Source organism: Coregonus lavaretus (genome assembly GCF_964263955.1).
Source record: "Coregonus lavaretus genome assembly, contig: HAP1_SCAFFOLD_458, whole genome shotgun sequence".
Lineage (NCBI taxonomy): Eukaryota > Metazoa > Chordata > Actinopteri > Salmoniformes > Salmonidae > Coregonus > Coregonus lavaretus.
The window spans coordinates 173,862-196,786 of record NW_028156245.1 but is presented as its reverse complement, the minus strand read 5'-3'; the positions used below and the strand labels follow the sequence as shown (position 1 = coordinate 196,786).

At 45.4% G+C, this 22,925-nt stretch overlaps 2 protein-coding genes across 2 annotated transcripts in view; one reads left to right on the top strand and one right to left on the bottom strand.

Annotated features, from left to right (window-relative positions):
• LOC311126562 (NLR family CARD domain-containing protein 3-like) overlaps positions 1-22,925 on the top strand; it is a gene marked incomplete at its 3' end in the record, with an annotated part of 104,613 nt that overhangs the window by 24,686 nt on the left and 57,002 nt on the right. The window lies entirely within an intron of this gene.
• LOC311126563 (NLR family CARD domain-containing protein 3-like) overlaps positions 9,506-22,925 on the bottom strand; it is a gene marked incomplete at both ends in the record, with an annotated part of 52,675 nt that continues 39,255 nt past the window's right edge. Inside the window, 5 exons of the mRNA XM_084200556.1 lie at positions 9,506-10,029; positions 10,657-10,703; positions 11,656-11,711; positions 16,886-16,904; positions 19,344-21,135. Of these exons, the coding sequence (XP_084056682.1) occupies positions 9,506-10,029; positions 10,657-10,703; positions 11,656-11,711; positions 16,886-16,904; positions 19,344-21,135 (2,438 nt within the window). The remainder of the gene's footprint in view (positions 10,030-10,656; positions 10,704-11,655; positions 11,712-16,885; positions 16,905-19,343; positions 21,136-22,925) is intronic.

Sequence of the window (22,925 nt, the reverse complement as noted above, 5' to 3'; positions counted from 1 at the left end):
TCTCCTCTGGCCTGTTGACTGTACTCTGTAAAAGGGGGTACTCTCCTCTGGCCTGTTGACTGTACTCTGTAAAAGGGGGTACTCTCCTCTGGCCTGTTGACTGTACTCTGTAAAAGGGGGTACTCTCCTCTGGCCTGTTGCGGTGTTCTACAATGTGCTCGACATGGCTGCTATCAACACGTGTTGTACAAGCAATGCCTTGACAAGACAGTCAGCAGGAGACATTTCATCATGGATCTGGCATGTGAGCTTGGTGAGAACCACATGAACGCAGAGAAAGAAGCTACAGTCACCAAGCAGGCCGCCAAGACAGCAGGTCCTGTTCTCCCTCTTCCCCAAGAACCACAGCTCCCACTGGGGAAAAATACACAATGTCAAGACAGCAGGTCCTGCTCTCCCTCTTCCCCAAGCACCACAGCTCCCACTGGGGAAAAATACACAATGTCAAGACAGCAGGTCCTGTTCTCCCTCTTCCCCAAGAACCACAGCTCCCACTGGGGAAAAAGACACAATGTCAAGACAGCAGGTCCTGTTCTCCCTCTTCCCCAAGAACCACAGCTCCCACTGGGGAAAAATACACAATGTCAAGTCAGCAGGTCCTGCTCTCCCTCTTCCCCAAGAACCACAGCTCCCACTGGGGAAAAAGGAGACACAATGTCAAGACAGCAGGTGCACACCAAACAAGGCCCATGAGAACTGTGTGCAGGGCAACCGATTTGATTTGTTTGTGGACCTGAAGCATAAAGAGAAGACGTGATTGGTTCATGTGCAAAGGCTCGGTACAGTGTCTGATACAATCAACACATTATTGTTTTTACATCTTGTCATAAATATATTTCCACAAAAATGTATTTATGCAATTCATCCTTTACAATTGTTCATGCACTGGTGCTTTTGTTTAGGAATACAGCAAATCATTTCACCTGAACACCTGGCTAGTTATATTATTATTATTATACTTTTTTCATTTGTACTTTGTCAAAATAAACTGTAACTCGACTTTATTAACTCTATTACTAATTGAATCTACAAATACAGTTGATTAAATGGTTTACACTGTAATGTTTTTATTGTAAGGGAAACAGAAATAGGCTATAGGCCGATTTTGTAGAATTAACTATTGTTGTTATTTTTTTATTGATATATTTCCACAAATATTTCTTCATGCAATTAATCCTTTACAATATATGATGCACTATTTATCAAGCGTTTATTTAACAAACCATGTTTGCACACCTTGCACCTTGCTGGTTGATATGCATCTGATGCACATGCTAAAGTGGACGCCTGGTAACTTTCTCTAGCGGGTTCTTATATGCTGAAAGAACAGGCGGTTCTAGTGTTAAGGACTGGTAGATGGGTGTTGCTCATGCATTCACTCATGCTGACCGGCTCCAGCACTTTGTTCTTGACTAAAGCCTCCAAGGCAGACTTGACTTTTGGTCTGATAGCATAATGTACAGGTCCTGCTTTCAGAAACGTTGGTTTGCTGTCTGGCTTAATGCTAAGCTTCCCTGTAATGTCGTTCATACTACCCTGCTGTCCATTAAAGACTTCTCCATGTTTCTTTAAGATGGCAGGTAGGTCTGTGTCTCCATGTGTCATTGTATGCACTGATGGCCAGTCCAGTGTGATTTTCTCCATCTATGAACATCCCAGTAGTGATGCATAGTCTCCTTTCACAACATAGAGTGGCAGCTTTTCAGTTTGTCTGTTTACCTGAACTGTGACATCAGTGATGCCTCTCACAGCGACAGATTCACCTGTGTAAATCTTTAACACGAGGTGCGCTGGTTGAAGTGGAAGGTGTTTCAGTGTCTTTTTTCTGACACAAGAGATACAGCTGCCCCTGTGTCAATCTCCATACCCACCGGCTGTCCCTCTAGCAAGGGGGAGACATAGTAGCCGTGAGGCCCGCCAGGAAAAAGTCAGGATTTTCAGTGTGACTTCCTGGTCTGATGAGTCACTCACCTCAGTGTTCTCTTACTCAACAGTGTGAACATGTCTATTTGTCTTTCGTTGGAATGTCTGTTTCCTGTTCTCTGTTCTCTTTTTGTTTCTGGAGACTTGTTCGATGTGGCCCTTTTTACCACAGGCTGGACAATCCATGTCCTTCCACCAGCATGTTGATAGCTGATGTCCCACCTTGCCACAGTGGAAACATGTGACTTGATTTCCCGGTCTCTGATTTTCAGTTGAAACTCTGTGCACTTTTCCTTTTTTTGTGATCAACTTTGTATTTATTTTAAAGAAACACAGACAAGAACAACTAGCAGCAGGAATGGTTATACAGCTAGAGACACAATACTGTTAAAATATATATCAGTATGTTATGGAAACTAGTTATTGCAGATAAATACAATTATAATAAACCACATATACAATCACCCACCTCAGCTGCATCAACCCACCCTCCAACCCCTCCTGGGACCACCCCAACCCACCCTCCAACCCCTCCTGGGACCACCCCAACCCACCATCCAACCCTTCCTGGGACCACCTCAACACACCCTCCAACCCCTCCTGGGACCACCCCAACCCACCCTCCAACCCCTCCTGGGACCACCCCAACCCACCCTCCAACCCCTCCTGGGACCACCCCAACCCACCCTCCAACCCCTCCTGGGACTACCCCAACCCACCCTCCAACCCCTCCTGGGACCACCCCAACCCACCCTCCAACCCCTCCTGGGACCACCCCAACCCACCCTCCAACCCCTCCTGGGACCACCCCAACCCACCCTCCAACCCCTCCTGGGACCACCCCAACCCACCCTCCAACCCCTCCTGGGACCACCCCAACCCACCCTCCAACCCCTCCTGGGACCACCCCAACCCACCCTCCAACCCCTCCTGGGACCACCCCAACCCACCCTCCAACCCCTCCTGGGACCACCCCAACCCACCCTCCAACCCCTCCTGGGACCACCCCAACCCACCCTCCAACCCCTCCTGGGACTACCCCAACCCACCCTCCAACCCCTCCTGGGACCACCCCAACCCACCCTCCAACCCCTCCTGGGACCACCCCAACCCACCCTCCAACCCCTCCTGGGACCACCCCAACCCACCCCAACCCACCCTCCAACCCCTCCTGGGACCACCCCAACCCACCCTACAACCCCTCCTGGGACCACCCCAACCCACCCTCCAACCCCTCCTGGGACCACCCCAACCCACCCTCCAACCCCTCCTGGCACCACCCCAACCCACCCTCCAACGCCTCCTGGGACCACCCCAACCCACCCTCCAACCCCTCCTGGGACCACCCCAACACACCCAACCTGATCTCCATTAAATTAAATACTAAATCAAGGTACACATTTGCACACAAATTATAATTAACGGTCAATCTGTTGGGTAAAACTCACTACAGGAGTTATTTTATGGTTTCAGCTGCAATTGTTGTTTGGCTAGCCCCATGGATCCTAGCAGTGGATAGTTCTAAATAAATGATATCTATAAAAGTGCTGATCCAATGAGGTGTGGTGGTTGCCATCTTAGTTCCAACATCTTTTTAGCTGCTGTCCAACCTGACAACATTATATGTCTTTGCTGTAATGACAGTGGTGAATTATCATTCAGTAATAACAGTTTGGGGGAACAAGGTATGAGGATACCTCTTTCCAAAACATGTCCCCTGGTCACTCCCAGTACATATGATTAAAGGAGTCCAAGGCACCTTGATTACATAGATCACACAGAGGAGCGGTTGTGATTTCTATTAAATGATGTTTTCTAGGTGGAAGGTATACCCTGTGTATGAGTTTAAAATGTATCAGCTGATGATTAGGATTGTTAGATGAACCCACTAAGTTCCTGATGAACTCAACTGGTGAGCCTCTTTAGCAGCTAGTTCCATGGACACACTGATTTCAATGTCCTTTGCCAAGGTCAGATGACTTTCAGTCAACAGTCTCTTTTGTGTAGCTTCACTCCGTAGCCCACATACTAGTCTGTCTCTAATGATGTCATTTAGAACAGCATTAAACTCAGTGTTCTGGTAGTTTCTTTAATGCAGCAGCAAACATTGTTACTGATTCTCCCTCTTCCTGATGTCTCCTGTGGAACCTGAATCTTTCAGCATTAACTAGTGGTTCTGGTGAAAAATGTCCTTTAAGTATCTCCACAATATCCCCATACGTCTTATTACCTGTTCTGTCTGGCTGTAGCAGGCTGCCTAGTAAATTAAATGTCTTTAGCCCCATTACACTAAAACATGTAGGCACAATGTTGTCCTCATCCATGTCATTTACAAGAACAAAATATTCAAACCGTTCTGTATATGAGCTCCACTGCTCAATACTTTTATCAAACTGACCAATGTTTCCAACAATTCCAGCCATTTTTCGTTTCTCAATAAGCTCCTGATTGTCACTCACTTCAATATTGTCCTCAACCACAGCAATATTTTCCTCAGTCACGTGATCTTCATTCACTTCACTCACTCACGTTTCCTCCTAAGTTCGCTCATTTAGCAGATTTAATTAAAAGGTTTGTCTTCACAGTTGAATAAATGTCCTTTCCTTTAATCACTGTATATTCCTCCCTTTTTAATCACGTTGTTTTCCCACTCCGACATCCATCTCCAGTCCTTTTCTGCCGTCCATGATGATGTTAACTCTCTCTCTTAGCTATCTGGACTATGCACTTGCCTCTGCTAGCAATACACTGTGCTAACATTAGCCTAGACTGGACCACAGAAAATAACAGTTTTAAACAGTTGTAAAAACCCACTTCTTCCAGACAGAATAGTTCCTGTAGATTCAGACTTACTCATCGCCAATCTGTTGTTATGTCTCGTGGGTTTCATAACCACGTCTGTATAACAATTCAATAATGATGAGACAGGAGACAGGAATCAGTTCAACCATTTATCTGGAACGTGATCATCTCAACACATACAATCCCCATGATGCTCTGCAGCACAACCCCAATATACAACAAATACATAGAAAAGTAAATGGACACGAAACAAAACTCATAGAGGAATTTAAATGTTCAGTTGTAGAAAGTAGGGCCATGGGATAGGGTCAGGAAGGTCAGTATGTTTGATAACTGGTTACAGAGGTGACATAACAAGCATAAGGTCCATTATAACACAGTGAAGTAGAGGTGGGAGCAGACATGAACAGTGAGACGGTGTGAGGAGGTCAGGGGTGAAACACTAGATCAGGACAGGTAGAAATGGCAGGGCTGGAAATAGACACAGAGACACATTCTGATCATGGCTCAGACCTGACCTGAGACACCCAAACAGAAGATGCCATAGCAAAGTCCTGTCCAGTAGGCTATATGGGATTTCCTTTCATCAAAATACAACACATGGAAATGTGTCCAGTGTGTGTGTGTGTCCAGTGTGTGTGTGTGTGTCCAGTGTGTGTGAGTGTGTGTGTGTGTCCAGTGTGAGTGTCCTTTGTGTGTGTGTGTGTATTTCAGGTGTGTGTGTCCAGTGTGTATGTGTGTGTGTGTCCAGTGTGTGTGTGTGTGTGTCAGGTGTGTGTGTCCAGTGTGTATGTGTGTGTGTGTCCAGTGTGTACGTGTGTGGGTCCAGTGTGAGTGTGTCCAGTGTGTGTGTGTGTGTCCAGTGTTTGTGTGTCCAGTGTGTGTGTGTCCAGTGTGTGTGTGTGTGTACAGTGTGTGTGTGTGTGTCTAGTGTGTGTGTTTATGTGTCCAGTGTGTGTGTGTCCAGTGTGTGTGTTTGTGTGTGTGTGTGTATGTGTTTGTGTGTATCCAGTGTGTGTGTTCAGTGTGTGTGTGTGTGTGTGTGTACAGTGTGTGTGTGTATGTCCAGTGTGAGTGTGTGCAGTGTCAAATCAAATCAAATCAAATTGTATTGGTCACATGCGCCGAATACAACAGGTGCAGACATTACAGTGAAATGCTTACTTACAGACCTTAACCAACAGTGCATTTATTTTAAACAAAAAAGTCAGAATAAAACAACAACAAAAAAAGTGTTGAGAAAAAAAGAGCAGAAGTAAAATAAAGTGACAGTAGGGAGGCTATATATACAGTAAAATAAAGTGACAGTAGGGAGGCTATATATACAGGGGGGTACCGTTGCATAGTCAATGTGCGGGGGCACCGGCTAGTTGAGGTAGTTGAGGTAATATGTACATGTGGGTAGAGTTAAAGTGACTATGCATAAATACTTAACAGAGTAGCAGCAGCGTAAAAAGGATGGGGTGGGGGGGCAGTGCAAATAGTCCAGGTAGCCATGATTAGCTGTTCAGGAGTCTTATGGCTTGGGGGTAGAAGCTGTTGAGAAGTCTTTTGGACCTAGACTTGGCACTCCGGTACCGCTTGCCGTGCGGTAGCAGAGAGAACAGTCTATGACTAGAGTGGCTGGAGTCTTTGACAATTTTGAGGGCCTTCCTCTGACACTGCCTGGTATAGAGGTCCTGGATGGCAGGAAGCTTGGCCCCAGTGATGTACTGGGCCGTACGCACTACCCTCTGTAGTGCCTTGCGGTCAGAGGCCAGTGTGTGTGTTAGTGTGTGTGTGTGTGTGTGTTTGTTTGTATCCAGTGTGTGTGTGTGTGTGTGTGTTTGTGTGTGTCCAGTGTTTGTGTTCAGTGTGTGTGTGTCCAGTATGTGTGTGTGTGTGTCCAGTGTGTGTGTGTCCAGCGTATGTGTGTGTGTCCAGTGTGTGCGTCCAGTGTGTGTGTGTGTTTGTGTGTGTCCAGTGTGTGTGATTGTGTGTGTCCAGTGTGTGTGTGTCCAGTGTGTGTGTCCAGTGTGTGTGTGTGTGTCCAGTGTGTGTGAGTGTGTGTGTAAGTGTGTATGTGTGTGTGTCCAGTGACTGTGTGTGTGTCCACTGTTTGTGTGTGTGTCCATTATGTGTGTGTGTCTAGTGTGTGTGTGTGTGTTTGTGTGTGTGTGTGTGTATCCAGTGTGTGTTCAGTGTGTGTGTCCAGTGTGTGTGTGTTCAGTGTGTGTGTGTCCAGTGTGTGTGTGTCTAGTGTGTGTGTGTGTGTGTGTTCAGTGTGTGAGTCCAGTGTGTGTGTTCAGTGTGTGTGTGTGTGTGTGTGTGTGTGTGTGTCCAGTGTGTTTGTGTATGTGTGTGTGTGTGTGTCCAGTGTGTGTGTATGTTGAGTGTGTGTGTGTGTCCAGTGTATGTGTGTGTGTGTCCAGTGTGTGTGTGTGTGTGTGTGTGTGTGTGTGTGTAGTGTGTGTGTGTGTTCAGTGTGTGTGTGTCCAGTGTGTGTGTGTCTGGTGTGTCTGGTGTGTGTGTGTGTGTGTGTGGGTCCAGTGTGAGTGTACAGTGTATGTGTGTGTGTGTGTCTGGTGTGTGTGTGTGTGTGTGTGGGTCCAGTGTGAGTGTGTCCAGTGTGTGTGTGTGTGTGTGTGTGTTTGTGTGTCCAGTGTGTGTGTGTGTGTCCAGTGTGTGTGTGTGTCCAGTGTGTGTGTGTGTGTGTGTCCAGTGTGTGTGTGTGTGTGTGTGTGTCCAGTGTGTTTGTGTATGTGTGTGTGTGTGTATCCAGTGTGTGTTCAGTGTGTGTGTCCAGTGTGTGTGTGTTCAGTGTGTGTGTGTCTAGTGTGTGTGTGTGTGTGTGTTCAGTGTGTGAGTCCAGTGTGTGTATCCAGTGTGTGTGTGTCTAGTGTGTGTGTGTGTGTGTGTTCAGTGTGTGTGTGTCCAGTATGTGTGTGTCTAGTGTGTGTGTATGTGTGTGTATCCAGTGTGTGTTCAGTGTGTGTGTCCAGTGTGTGTGTGTTCAGTGTGTGTGTGTCCAGTGTGTGTGTGTCTAGTGTGTGTGTGTGTGTGTGTTCAGTGTGTGAGTCCAGTGTGTGTATCCAGTGTGTGTCCAGTGTGTGTGTGTTCAGTGTGTGTGTGTCCAGTGTGTGTGTGTCTAGTGTGTGTGTGTGTTCAGTGTGTGAGTCCAGTGTGTGTGTTCAGTGTGTGTGTGTGTGTGTGTGTGTCCAGTGTGTTTGTGTATGTGTGTGTGTGTGTGTGTGTGTGTGTGTGTGTGTGTCCAGTGTGTGTGTATGTTGAGTGTGTGTGTGTGTGTGTGTCCAGTGTATGTGTGTGTGTGTCCAGTGTGTGTGTGTGTGTGTGTGTGCGTGTGTGTGTGTAGTGTGTGTGTGTTCAGTGTGTGTGTGTCCAGTGTGTGTGTGTCTGGTGTGTGTGTGTGTGTTCAGTGTGTTTGTGTGTGAGTCCAGTGTGTGTGTTCAGTGTGTGTGTGTGTGTGTGTGACTTGTGTGTGTGTGTGTGTGTGTGAGTGTGTGTGTCCAGTGTGTGTGAGTGTTCAGTGTGTGTGTGTGTGTTGAGTGTGTGTGTGTGTGTCCAGTGTATGTGTGTGTGTGTCCAGTGTGTGTGTGTGTGTGTGTCCAGTGTGTGTTTCCAGTGTGTGTGTGTCCAGTGTGTGTGTGTCCAGTGTGTGTGTTCAGTGTGTGTGTGTGTCCAGTGTGTGTGTGTCCAGTGTGTGTGTGTCCAGTGTGTGTGTATTCAGTGTTTGTGTGTGTCCAGTGTGTGTGTGTCCAGTGTATGTGTCCAGTGTGTGTGTGTGTGTGTACAGTGTGTGTGTGTCCAGTGTGTGTGTGTCCAGTGTGTGTGTTTGTGTGTGTGTGTGTGTGTTTGTGTGTATCCAGTGTGTGTGTGTGTGTGTACAGTGTGTGTGTGTGTCCAGTATGTGTGTGTGTGTCCAGTGTGTGTGTGTGTGTGTTTGTGTGTATCCAGTGTGTGTGTGTGTGTGTGTTTGTGTGTTCAGTGTGTGTGTGTCCATCATGTGTGTGTATGTCCAGTGTGAGTGTGTCCAGTGTGTTTGTTTGTCCAGTGTGTGAGTGTGTGTGTGTTTATGTGTGTCCATTGTGTGTGTGTGTCCAGTGTGTGTGTTTGTCCAGTGTGTTTGTCCAGTGTGTGTGTCCAGTGTGTGTGTCCAGTGTGTGTGTGTGTGTGTGTGTGTGTGTGTGTGTGTGTGTGTGTGTGTGTGTGTGTGTGTGTGTGTGTTGTGTGTGTCCAGTGTGTGTGTGTGTGTTTGTGTGTGTCCAGCGTGTGTGTGTGTGTCCAGTGTGTGTGTGTACAGTGTGTGTGTGTGTGTGTGTGTCTAGTGTGTGTATGTGTGTGTGTGTGTGTGTCCAGTATGTGTGTGTGTGTGGGTCCAGTGTGAGTGTGTGTCCAGTGTGTGTGTACAGTGTATGTGTGTGTGTGTGTCTGGTGTGTGTGTGTGTGTGTGTTGGTCCAGTGTGAGTATGTCCAGTGTGTGTGTGTGTGTGTGTGTTTGTGTGTCCAGTGTGTGTGTGTGTGTCCAGTGTGTGTGTGTGTGTCCAGTGTGTGTGTGTGTGTGTCCAGTGTGTGTTTGTGTCCAGTGTGAGTGTGTCCAGTGTGGGTGTGTGTATGTCCAGTGTGAGTGTGTCCAGTGTTTGTGTTTGATCAGTGTGTGTGTGTGTTTGTTTGTGTCCAGTGTGTTTGTGTGTGTGTGTTTGTGTGTCCAGTGTGTCTGTTCAGTGTGTGTGTGTGTGTGTACAGTGTGTGTGTGTGTGTTTAATGTGTTTGACGTTATTATTTACAGGGACACTGAAGAGTCAAACCAAACCCTAAACCCTGGATAGAGGGGCTCAGTGAATGTGGAGTGGAATGTGTTCAGGTGGGTCAGTGTGTCAGAGGAGACTCTGTAGAAGGACAGAGTGCCGGCTGGCCAGTCCAGATACACTCCTACTCTGTGGGAGCTGGAGGAGGGGACGTCTATGGTAGTGGACTTATTATTGTGCCAGGCAGAGTAACTGTTGCCAGAGCAGAACAGACTCCAGGACTTGTTATTGGATCCAATCCTACAGTCATTACCCTCTCCTCTCCTGCTGATTCCTTTATATGTCACTCCTATATCAGCCCCTCCCCCACTCCACTCTACCTCCCAGTAACAGCGCCCAGTCAGACCCTCTCTACACAGCACCTGTCTCCAGACCTCAAATCTCTCTGGGTGATCAGGATACGGCTGCTCCTTTCTCCTACATGTCACCTTTCTGTTCTCCTCAGACAGAGAGAGGAATCTGTTTACTGTGTTTAGGTCCAGTGTGAGATCACAGACATCTGATGGATGAAACCAGACACAATATTAGAAATCATCATCATTCACATTAGAACGTTAACTCACTTTTCACTAATTCATTTAATATAGATGTTTCTAGGTATCAAAAGGAGAAGTTAAGGTAACTTGAGATTTGTTCAGTGATCATATGTTATACTGTATGGTAATATAAAACACACTTATTCCCATTAATTACACACACACACACACACACACACACACACATCCTGAAAACACACACACACTGGACACACACACACACACATTTCTAACGTAACACGAACACGCCACACACACACACACAGACATTAATATACATACACACACACACACACATCCTGAACACACATACACCCTGAACATACACACACACACACACACTTTCATGCATGCATGAATGAACACACACACATATTTCTAAAGTAACACAAACACGCCACACACACACACAGACACACACATTGTCAAAGCAACTCTTTGTAAACTTTGGTGTCCCTGATTTGTGCTTCTGTAGAACTACAGCTGATATTTAATATGACCAAGTAAGTAATGATGGTGGTCTTTGACTTTGACTTCACTTGATTTAAGACTTATTCTTAGTCATATTCTTCACAGCAGTCAACACTCACATTTTCTAAGTCCAGGTGTCATTGTGTTCTCTCCACCATGTTCCACACTGTAGCGGTAAGCAGAAGAACAGACAGTCATTGAGGGATACACCTACAAACACACACACACACACACACACACACACACACACACACACACACACACACACACACACACACACACACACACACACACACACACACACACACACACACACACACACACACACACACACACACACACACATACACACACACACACACACACACACACACACACACACACACACACACACACACACACAAACAGTCAGTATATACATTTGTGTGTGTGAGTCCAGTGTGTGTGTGTGTGTCCAGTGTGTGTGTGTGTGTGTGTCCGGTGTGTGTGTGTTTGTCCAGTGTGTGTGTGTGTGTCCAGTGTGTGTGTGCGTGTGTGTCCAAGTGTGTGTGTGTGTGTGACCAGTGTGTGTGTGTGTGTGTGTGTGTGTTTGTCCAGTGTGTGTGTGTGTCCATTGTGTGTGTGTGTCCAGTGTGTGTGTGTATGTCTAGTGTGTGTGTGTGTGTGTGTCTAGTGTGTGTGTGTCCAGTGTGAGTGCGTGTGTGTCCAGTGTGTGTGTTTGTCCAGTGTGTGTGTGTGTGTGTCCTTTGTGTGTGTGTGTGTGTCCTTTGTGTGTATGTGTCCAGTGTGTGTGTTTACAGTGTGTGTGTGTATGTGTGTGTGTGTGTCCAGTGTGTATGTGTGTCCAGTGTGTGTGTGTGTCCCCTGTGTGTACTGATACACAAACACACACACACACACACACACACACACACACACACTGGACAGCACACACACATCGGACACACACACACACACTGGACACACACACACACACACTGGACACACACACACACACACACACACACACACACAGTCTTTATATAACTTAGTCCAAGTGGTGGTCAGAATGTTTGTCTTAACTAGCCTGATAACTCCAACATGTCTGATATGAACATTGACATAAACCCTCTACATACTTGAGTTTCTCCAGACTGCAGTGTGGATCCTCCAGTCCAGCAGAGAGCAGTCTGACTCCTGAATCTCTTGGGTGATTGTAGCTCAGGTCCAGCTCTCTCAGGTGTGAGGGGTTTGAACTCAGAGCTGAGACCAGAGCAACACAGCCTTCCTCTGTGACTAGACAGCCTGTCAGCCTGCAAAGAGTCAAATCATATTAAAACCACAGTGCTATTCTTTGGTGGTCAAAATAGTGGCAGTATATTTTTTCTACATATTCAGATATATCAGTGTCCTGAAACCTGCCATATCTATTCATAATAATGTATCATTATTATTTTTCTTCGGGTGGTTCAGTGAAACAATTTTAGTTTCCGAGGTAGAAGTTTTGGTGAGGGAGGCCCTGCTCTCTCCACTCCCAGATGCTTAGCCCATTTCATTCTGATCTCCTCTGCATTTTTGTAGCCATTTGCTACAGCCTGTCAACTATGCCTCTGCCTATCCCTGTTCTCTCCTCTCTGCACAGGCTACACAAACGCACCACACCGCGTGGCTGCTGCCTCTCCAATCTGGTGGTCCCTGCACGCACCACCCACGTGGAGTTCCAGGTCGCAGGCAGCCTCTGGAACTGCCGTTCTGCTGCCAACAAAGCTGACTTCATCCCAGCCTATGCCAACCTCCAGTCCCTCGACTTCCTGGCGCTGACGGAAACATGGATCACCACTGAAAACACCGCTACTCCTACTGCTCTCTCCTCGTCTGACCATGTGTTCTCGCATACCCCGAGAGCATCTGGTCAGAGGGGTGGTGGTACAGGAATCCTCATCTCTCCCAAGTGGACATTCTCAATTTTTCCCCTAACCCATCTGTCTATCTCCTCATTTGAATTCCATGCTGTCACAGTCACTAGCCCATTTAAGCTTAATATCCTTGTCATCTATCGCCCTCCAGGTTCCCTTGGAGAGTTCATCAATGAGCTTGACGCCTTGATAAGTTCCTTCCCTGAGGATGGCTCACCCCTCACAGTTTTGGGGGATTTCAACCTCCCTATGTCCACATTTGACTCATTTCTCTCTGCCTCCTTCTTTCCACTCCTCTCCTCTTTTGACCTCACCCTCTCACCGTCCCCCCCTACTCACAAGGCAGGCAATACGCTTGACCTCATCTTCACTAGATGCTGCTCCTCTACTAATCTCACTGCAACTCCCCTCCAAGTCTCCGACCACTACTTTGTTTCCTTTTCTCTCTCACTCTCCTCCCACACTACTCACTCTGCCCCTACACAGATGGTAATGCGCCGCCGCAACCTTCGCTCTCTCTCTCCCACTACTCTCTCCTCTTCCATCCTATCATCTCTTCCCTCTGCTCAATCCTTCTCCCTCCAATCTCCTGATTCTGCCTCCTCAACCCTCCTCTCCTCCCTTTCTGCATCCTTTGACTCTCTGTGTCCCCTATCCTCCCGGCCGGCTCGGTCCTCCCCTCCAGCTCCGTGGCTTGATGACTCATTGCGAGCTCACAGAACAGAGCTCCGGGCAGCGGAGCGGAAATGGAAGAAAACTAAATTCCCTGCCGACCTGGCATCTTTTCACTCCCTCCTCTCTACATTTTCTTCATCTGTTTCTGCTGCTAAGGCCACCTTCTACCACTCTAAATTCCAAGCATCTGCCTCTAACCCTAGGAAGCTCTTTGCCACATTTTCCTCCCTCCTGAATCCTCCCTCCCCCCCCCCCCCTCCTCTCTCTCTGTGGATGACTTCGTCAACCACTTTGAAAAGAAGGTTGACGACATCCGATCCTTGTTTGTTAAGTCTAATGACACTGCTGGTCCTGCTCACACTGCCCTACCCTATGCTTTGACTTCTTTCTTCCCTCTCTCTCCAGATAAGATCCTGCGACTTGTGACTGCAGGCCGCCCAACAACCTGCCCGCTTGACCCCATCCCCTCCTCCCTTCTCCAGACCATCTCCGGTGACCTTCTCCCCTACCTCACCTCGCTGATCAACTCATCCTTGACCGCTGGCCATGTCCCTTCCGTCTTCAAGAGAGCGAGAGTTACTCCCCTTCTCAAAAAACCAACACTCGACCCCACTGATGTCAACAACTACAGACCAGTATCCCTTCTTTCTTTTCTTTCCAAAACTATTGAGCGTGCCGTCTTTAGCCAACTCTCTTGCTATCTCTCTCAGAATGACCTTCTTGATCCAAACCAATCAGGTTTCAGGACTGGTCATTCAACTGAGACTGCTCTTCTCTGTGTCACAGAGACTCTCCGCACTGCTAAAGCTAACTCTCTCTCCTCTGCTCTTGTCCTTCTAGACCTGTCTGCTGCCTTTGATACTGTGAACCATCAGATCCTCCTCTCCACCCTCTCCGAAATGGGCATCTCCGGCGCGGCTCACTCCTGGATTGCGTCCTACCTGACCGGTCGCTCCTACCAAGTGGCGTGGCGGGAAGCTGTCTCCGCACCACGTGCTCTCACCACTGGTGTCCCCCAGGGATCGGTTTTGGGCCCTCTCCTTTTCTCCCTATACACCAAGTCACTTGGCTCTGTCATATCCTCACATGGCCTCTCCTATCATTGCTACGCTGACGATACACAACTAATCTTCTCCTTTCCCCCTTCTGATAACCAGGTGGCGAATCGCATCTCTGCATGTCTGGCAGACATATCAGTATGGATGACGGATCACCACCTCAAGCTGAACCCTGGCAAGACGGAGCTGCTCTTCCTCCCGGGGAAGGACTGCCCGTTCCATGATCTCGCCATCACGGTAGACAACTCCGCTGTGTCCTCCTCCCAGAGTGCGAAGAGCCTAGGCGTGACCCTGGACAACACCCTGTCGTTCTCCGCCAACATCAAGGCGGTGACCCGCTCCTGCAGGTTCATGCTCTACAACATTCGGAGAGTGCGACCCTGCCTTACACAGGAAGCGGCGCAGGTCCTGGTCCAGGCACTTGTCATCTCCCGTCTGGACTACTGCAACTCGCTGTTGGCTGGGCTCCCTGCCTGTGCCATTAAACCCCTACAACTCATCCAGAATGCCGCAGCCCGTCTGGTGTTCAACCTTCCCAAGTTCTCTCACGTCACCCCCCTCCTCCGCACACTCCACTGGCTTCCAATTGAAGCTCGCATCCGCTACAAGACCATGGTGCTTGCCTTTGGAGCAGTGAGGGGAACGGCACCCCTGTACCTTCAGGCTCTGATCAGTCCCTACACCCAAACGAGGACATTGCGTTCATCCACCTCTGGCCTGCTGGCTCCCCTTCCTCTGCGGAAGCACAGCTCCCGCTCAGCCCAGTCAAAACTGTTCGCTGCTCTGGCACCCCAATGGTGGAACAAGCTCCCTCACGACGCCAGGACAGCGGAGTCACTCACCACCTTCCGGAGACATTTGAAACCCCACCTCTTTAAGGAATACCTGGGATAGGCTAAAGTATTCCTTCTAACCCCCCCCCCCCCCCCCCAAATTGTAAAGTGGTTATCCCACTGGCTATAGGGTGAACGCACCAATTTGTGAGTCGCTCTGGCTAAGAGCGTCTGCTAAATGACGTTAATGTGCCCTTGAGCAAGGCACTTAACCCTAATTGCTCCTGTAAGTCGCTCTGGTTAAGAGCGTCTGCTAAATGACTAAAATGTAAATGTAAATTAGAAATTACAAATGATCGAAGTATTGCTTGTAGAGAGAAAAATGCATATTACAAATATTTGAGTAGACTGACCAGAGCAGTTTAAAAAGCAGTATGAGTCAAAAGACAGACAGTGAGGTATCAGATTTAGATTGTATTGATTATACAGTCCACACCATATCTATTTTGACAAAGATAACATTTTAAATGTGGCTCTTTACTCCAACATTTTGAATTTGAGATCAAATGTTTCATATGAGGTGACAGTATATAAAGTCACCTTTTATTTGAGGATATTTTACATTTACATTTAGCAGACGCTCTTATCCAGAGCGACTTACAGGAGCAATTAGGGTTAAGTGCCTTGCTCAAGGGCACATCGACAGAATTTTTTCACCTAGTCGGCTCTGGGATTAGAACCAGCAACCTTTCGGTTACTGGCACAACGCTCTTACCCACTAAGCTACCTGCCGCCGCGTTTAGAAATGAAAGCACTTAATGTATCTAGTCCCCCCATTTGAAGAAGTCATAAGTATTCTGACCAATTCACTTACAGTGTATTAAAGTAGTCAAAAGTTTAGTATTTGGTTGTAAACTCGTTGGTTGCATTTGCAGATTGTTTTGGGTTATGTTTTGCCCGATAGTAACTGAATGGTGGATGATGACTGGAGTAATTTTCTGTCTAAGTGAGTAGATTATATGTTTCTAAACACTACTAAATGAATCCTGATGATGACATGATTAATAAAAATCATGAATGAATCATGAATAATAATGAGTGAGAAAGTTACAGAGGCTACAACAAAACATGCTATCCTCTCACCATTACCAATAACAGAGGGGGTATGACCCTTGTTCCTCTGTAACTTTCTCATTAATCATCATTCACGATTAATTCATGATTATTCATAATCATGGTAGCATCCACATGAATGTAGAAGTGTTCAGAAACATCTTATATTCTTACTGACAATACAAGTGAAGTGACTCCAAAATGACAGGACATTATTCACCATTCAGTTTCTATTGGGAAAAACATCATCCAAAACACAACCAAGACAAACTGCAAATGCAATCATCAAGTTTGTAGAATCACAAGCTTGATGTAATCACTGCAGGTAAGGAATATGGGACCAAATACTAAACTTATGACTACTTTAATACAATATAAGTGAATATGTCCAAATTATTACGACTTTTTCAAATGGGAGAAATAGACACATAAAGTGCTTTCATTTCTAAACAGTAAAACAGATATGTATGAAAATATCCTCAAATAAAAGGTGCCATTATATACTGTCACCTCATATGAAACATTCTATCTCAAATCCAAAATGCTTTAGCATAGCACCAAATGTAAAACTGTAAGCTTCACTGTCCAAACACATATGGTGTGGACTATGTGTGCCTGGTAAACACATGTGGATCTGGTGAACAGTTATCACTTGTTGACCAACTACAGGAATACTGACCTCAGAGTCTCCAGTTTACAGTGGGGATTCCCCAGTCCAGCAGAGAGCAGCTTCACTCCTGAATCCTTCAGGTCATTGTTACTCAGAACCAGCTCTCTCAGGTGTGAGGGGATTGACTTCAGAGCTGAGACCAGAGAAGCACAGCCTTCCTCGGTGACTAGACAGCCTGACAGCCTGCAAAGAGTCAAATCATATTAAAATCACACTGCTATTCTTTGGTGGTCCAAATAGTGGCAGTATATTTTATCTACATATTCAGATATATCAGTGTCCTGAAACCTGCCATATCTATTCATAAATTAATGTATCATTATTAGAAATTAGAAATTATCAAAGTATTGCTTGTAGAGAGAAAAATATAAAAGTACAAATATTTGAGTAGACTAACCAGACCAGTTTAAAAAGCAGTATCAGTCAAAAGACAGACAGTGAGGTATCAGATTTAGATTGTATTGAGTATACAGTCCACACCATCTCTATTTTGACAGTGAAGATAACATTTTAAATTTGGCTCTATAATCCAGCATTTTGGATTTGAGATCAAATGTTTCATATGAGGTGACAGTATATAATGTCACCTTTTATTTGAGGGTATTTTCATACATATCTGTTTCACCATTTAGAAATGAAAGCACTTTATGTATCTAGTCCCCCATTTGAAGAAGTCATAAGTATTCTGACCAATTCACTTATAGAGTATTAAAGTAGTCAAAAGTTTAGTATTTGGTTCCAAACTCGTTGGTAGCATTTGCAGTTTGTTTTGGTTGTGTTTTGGGTTATGTTTTGCCCGATAGTAACTGAATGGTGGATGATGACGGGAGTAATTTTCTGTCTAAGTGAGTAGATAACATGTTTCTAAACACTACTGAATGAATCCTGATGATCCCATGATTAATAAAAATAATGAATGAATCATGAACAATAATGAGTGAGAAAGTTACAGAGGCTACAACAAAACATGCTAACCTCTCACCATTACCAATAACAGAGGGGGTATGATCTTTGTGCCTCTGTAACTTTCTCATTCATCATCATTCACGATTCATTCATGATTATTCATAATCATGGTAGCGTCCACATGAATGTAGAAGTGTTCAGAAACATCTTCTATTCTTACTGACAATACAAGTGAAGTGACTCCAAAATGACAGGACATTATTCACCATTCAGTTTCTATTGGGCAAAACATAACCCAAAACACAACCAAGACAAACTGCAAATGCATTCAACAAGTTTGTAGAATCACACGACTGATGTAATCACCACAGGCAAGGAATATGGGACCAAATACTAAACTTTTGACTAAACTAATCCTAGTGTGTGTGTTTGTGTGTCCAGTGTGTGCCTGTGTCCAGTGTGTGTGTGTACAGCGTGTGTGTCCAGCGTGTGTGTGTGTCCAGCGTGTGTGTGTGTTCAGTGTGTTTGTGTGTCCAGTGTGTGCCTGTGTCCAATGTGTGTTTGTACAGTGTGTGTGTGTGTGTGTGTGTGTGTGTCCATGTTGTTTGTGTGTCCAGTGTGTGTGTGTGTGTGTGTGTGTGTGTGTCCAGTGTGTATGTGTGTGTCCAGTGTGTGTGTGTGTGTGTGTGTGTGTGTCCAGGTTGTGTGAGTGTCCAGTGTGTGTGTGTGTGTCAAATGTGTGTGCGTGTGTGTGTGTGTGTGTGTGTGTGTGTCCAGTTTGTGTGTGTCCAGTGTGTGTCCAGTGTGTGAGTGTGTCCAGTGTGTGTGAACCAAAACAAACTGCAAATGCATTCATCAAGTTTATAGAATCACAAGCTTGATGTAATCACTGTGGGTAAGGAATATGGGACCAAATACTAAACTTATGACTACTTTAATAGAATATAAGTGAATATGTCCAAATTATTACGATTTTTTCAAATGGGAGAACTAGACACATAAAGTGCTTTCATTTCTAAACAGTAAAACAGATTTGTATGAAAATATCCTCAAATAAAAGGTGACATTCTGTACTGTTGCCTAATATGAAACATTATATCTCAAATCCAAAATGCTGGAGCATAGCACCAAATTTAAAACTGTAAGCTTCACTGTCCAAACACATATGGTGTGGACTATGTGTGCCTGGTAAACACATGTGGATCTGGTGAACAGTTATCACTTGTTGACCAACTACAGGAATACTGACCTCAGAGTCTCCAGTTTACAGTGGGGATTCCCCAGTCCAGCAGAGAGCAGCTTCACTCCTGAATCCTTCAGGTCATTGTTACTCAGATCCAGCTCTCTCAGGTGTGAGGGGTTTGACTTCAGAGCTGAGACCAGAGAAGCACAGCCTTTCTCTGTGACTCCACAGCCTGACAGCCTGACAGAAAGATCATCATGATTTCACAAACACATTGTTAATTTAACACCAGTAGTGTTGAAGGACAATGGCAGATGCATTTGGTTTATTCTCTCAATCAACATATAGATTCATCTTCCGTCTCCTAGAATTGTATCGTCATAATGTTAAACTAATGTGAACATCAATGCATTGATTCAGTGAGTTTTTCAATGTAATATTATACATTATATACATATTATAATACATATATTTCTCTAAACTGAATATTTCTTCCTGATGATTAGTACTTAAATGTCGTTTTATGTACTCACAGAGCAGCTCTGGAGGCTTTGACCACTGGCAGCAGCCTCAGAAGACCTTCCTCTGATCTGGAGTATTTCTTCAGGTCAAACACATCCAGCTCCTTTTCTGAAGTCAGCAACACAAAGAAAAGAGCTGACCACTGTGCAGGTGACAGTTTGGCTTTTGACAGACTTCCTGAGCTCAGGTAGCTTTGGATCTCCTCCACTAGAGAATGGTCCTTCAGTTCATTCAGACAGTGGAACAGATTGATGCACCTCTCTGGAGAGGGATTCTCCCTGATCTTCTCCTTGATGTACTTGACTGTTTCTTCATGGGTCTGTGAGCTGCTTCTTGTCTTTGTCAGTAGACCTCGTAAGTGCTTCTGATTGGACTCCAGTGAGAGGCCCAGAAGGAAGCGAAGGAAAAGGTCCAGGTTTCCTGTCTCACTTTGTAAGGCTTTATCCACAGCACTCTTGTAGACAGTAACTTTACGCTTGTGTCTGATCCTCATAAAAAAGTGTCTGGCCTTTGTTTGAGATTCATCCATTAGATTCTCATTGTTGTTGATGAATGAGAGGAACACATATACAGCAGCCAGAAACTCCTGAATGCTCAGATGCACGAAGCAGTACACCTTGTCCTGGTACAGCACACATTCCTCTTTAAAGATCTGTGTGCACAATCCTGAGTACACTGAGGCTTCATTGACATCAATGCCAGCCTTTTTCAGGTCTTTTTCATAGAAAATCAGATTGCCGTCAACAAGCTGTTGAAAAGCCAGTTTTCCCAGTGACAGAATGCTCTCTTTATTCCAGTGTGGACCTGTCTCTTCTTTCCCAAGATATTTTTCATTCTTCTGTTTGGTATGAAACTCCACAAGGTGTGAGTACATCTCAGTCAGAGTCTTGGGCATCTCTTCTCTCTTATGTTTCAACATGTGTTCAAGGACTGTTGCAGAAATCCAACAGAAGACTGGAATGTGGCACATGATGTGGAGGCTCCTTGATGTCTTTATGTGTGAGATGATTATGTTGGCCAGATCCTCATCACTGAATCTCTTCCTGAAGTACTCCTCCTTCTGTGGGTCATTGAACCCTCGTACCTCTGTCACCTGGTCAACACACCCTGAAGGGATCTTATTGGCTGCTGCAGGTCGGGTAGTTATCCAGAGGAGAGCAGAGGGAAGCAGATTTCCCTTGATGAGATTTGTCAGCAGAACATCCACTGAGGTTGACTCTGTGACGTCACAACAAATCTTGTTCTTCTGGAAGTCTAGGGGCAGTCGGCACTCATCCAGACCATCAAAGATGAACAAAACGTTGTACTTGTCGTAGTTGGAGATTCTTGATTCTTTGGTTTCCATTGAGAAGTGATTGAGAAGTTCAATCAAAGTGTGTTTATCCCCATTCATCAAATTCAGCTCCCGAAAAGGGAATGAAAATACAAATTGGACATCCTGATTTGCGTTTCCTTCAGCCCAGTCCAGAATGAACTTCTGCACAGAGACTGTTTTTCCAATGCCAGCGACTCCCTTTGTCAGCACAGTTCTGATACGTTTGTCTTGTCCAGTTAAGGGTTTGAAGATGTCATTACATTTGATTGCAGTCTCTGTTCTTGCTTGTTTCCTGGTTGTTGTCTCAATCTGTCTCAGCTCATGTTCATTATTGACCTCTCCTGTTCCACCCTCTGTGATGTAGAGCTCTGTGTAGATCTTATTGAGAAGTGTTGGGTTTCCTTGTTTAGCGATCCCCTCAAATACACATTGAAACTTCTTCTTTAGATTAGATTTGAGTTCACGTTGGCAAATCACAGCAAGCTCATCTGAATGAAGAAATAACACAGAGGATATTAATATTACGTATGTTTTAATGCCTACAGTATTGTATGACTGTTATAAAGTTTTTAATAAAAATAATTTATTATCTTAACTTACTGTATAAATGTGTAAATGTTTTCATAATGCATCACAGACTGGATTATATTATTATTGGTATTCTCTCTCTCTCTCTCTCTCTCTCTCTCTGTCTCTCTCTCTCTCTCTCTCTCTCTCTCTCTCTCTCTCTCTCTCTCTCTCTCTCTCTCTCTCTCTCTCTCTCTCTCTCTCTCTCTCTTCTCTCTCTCTCTCTCTCTCAACACAACACATCCCTGCTGCTACTTGGTGAGGTCACTAGGTGTTGTGTTAAGGCTGCTACAATATCATTTAGTTACACAGCTACTTTAGCTGTACTTTAGCTACAGCTTTTAAATGTTCTAAAACAGCATTCAACATGAGGCAGACAGCTCTTACTTTTCTCCAGTGTGTCAGCAAGCTCCTTCTGGTTCATTTTCCTCAGGACGTGCAGAGTGATCTTCAGAGCCCCCTCTCTGGCACTGCTCTCCTGCTTCTCATCTTCGGCATCCACCACTTCCTTATCCTGCTTCTGACTCTCAAAGCCTTCTGGGAGTTCTGGACTAAGAATCCTCTTGAACATCTTCAGCTCGTTCTTCACAAATGTCATAATATTCTCTTCAAGCAACTGAAATAAATCAAGTAAATCAGTTAAGCAAGAGACTAAATGCTTTCTCATTAACACATTAATGAATGATTGACAGATCAACTTTACTTGAGGTAAACAAAAACAAATGTACATAACAGGACCACATACACTGAATATGGAGGCCAGGTCTGTTTGATGACTCTGGGAAGACTGACCACTGAGAATCTCTGACTCTGATCTCTCCTGTTGGTTTCTGTGGACAAAACATGTGATTACATCTCCTCATCCAGGGAGTACACACACACACACACACACACACACACACACACACACACACACACACACACACACACACACACACAAACACACACACACACACACACACACACACACACACACACACAGGGAATGTTGTGTTAGTTTAACACACACATACACACACACACACACACACACACACACACACACACACACACACACACACACAGGGAGGGAATGTTGTGTTTGTTTAATATTGTTTCAGGACTATGAAAATGGAAAAAAGGTTTAGCCTATCGATTATGAAAACAACAAAAATAAATGGTAAAATGGGAGAGGAGAAATGACTAGAGACAGTGTTGTTTAACTTACTGACCATGACCCATGAGTTCTTCTTACCTTTGTTCACTAGAACCCATAGACTGGTCACTCTTCATGGACACACAGCTGGGTACAGGGGAGGCTGGGCTCTCCTGCTTGATTGGACTTCAACACAACAGAGTCAAACATTACTGTCACACCCTGGCTCTGGGGACTCTATATGTTTAGCCAGGGTGTGTATATTCTATGTATTGTATTTCTGTGTTGGCCAGAGTGGTTCCCAATCACAGGCAACGAGTGTCAGCTGTTGCTGGTTGTCTCTGATTGGGAGCCATATTTATAGAGGCTGTTTTTCCACAATTGTTGTGGGATCTTGTTCCATTTGGTTTTGTGTTTGTACCGTGGACTTCACGTATCGTTTGTTGTTTTGTTCGAGTGTTTACTCTCATTTAATAAATATGTTCGTTCATCACGCTGCGCCTTGGACCACTCTCTCTAACGATCGTTACAGAAGATCCCACCATACCAGGACCAAGCAGCGTGTCCAGGAACACA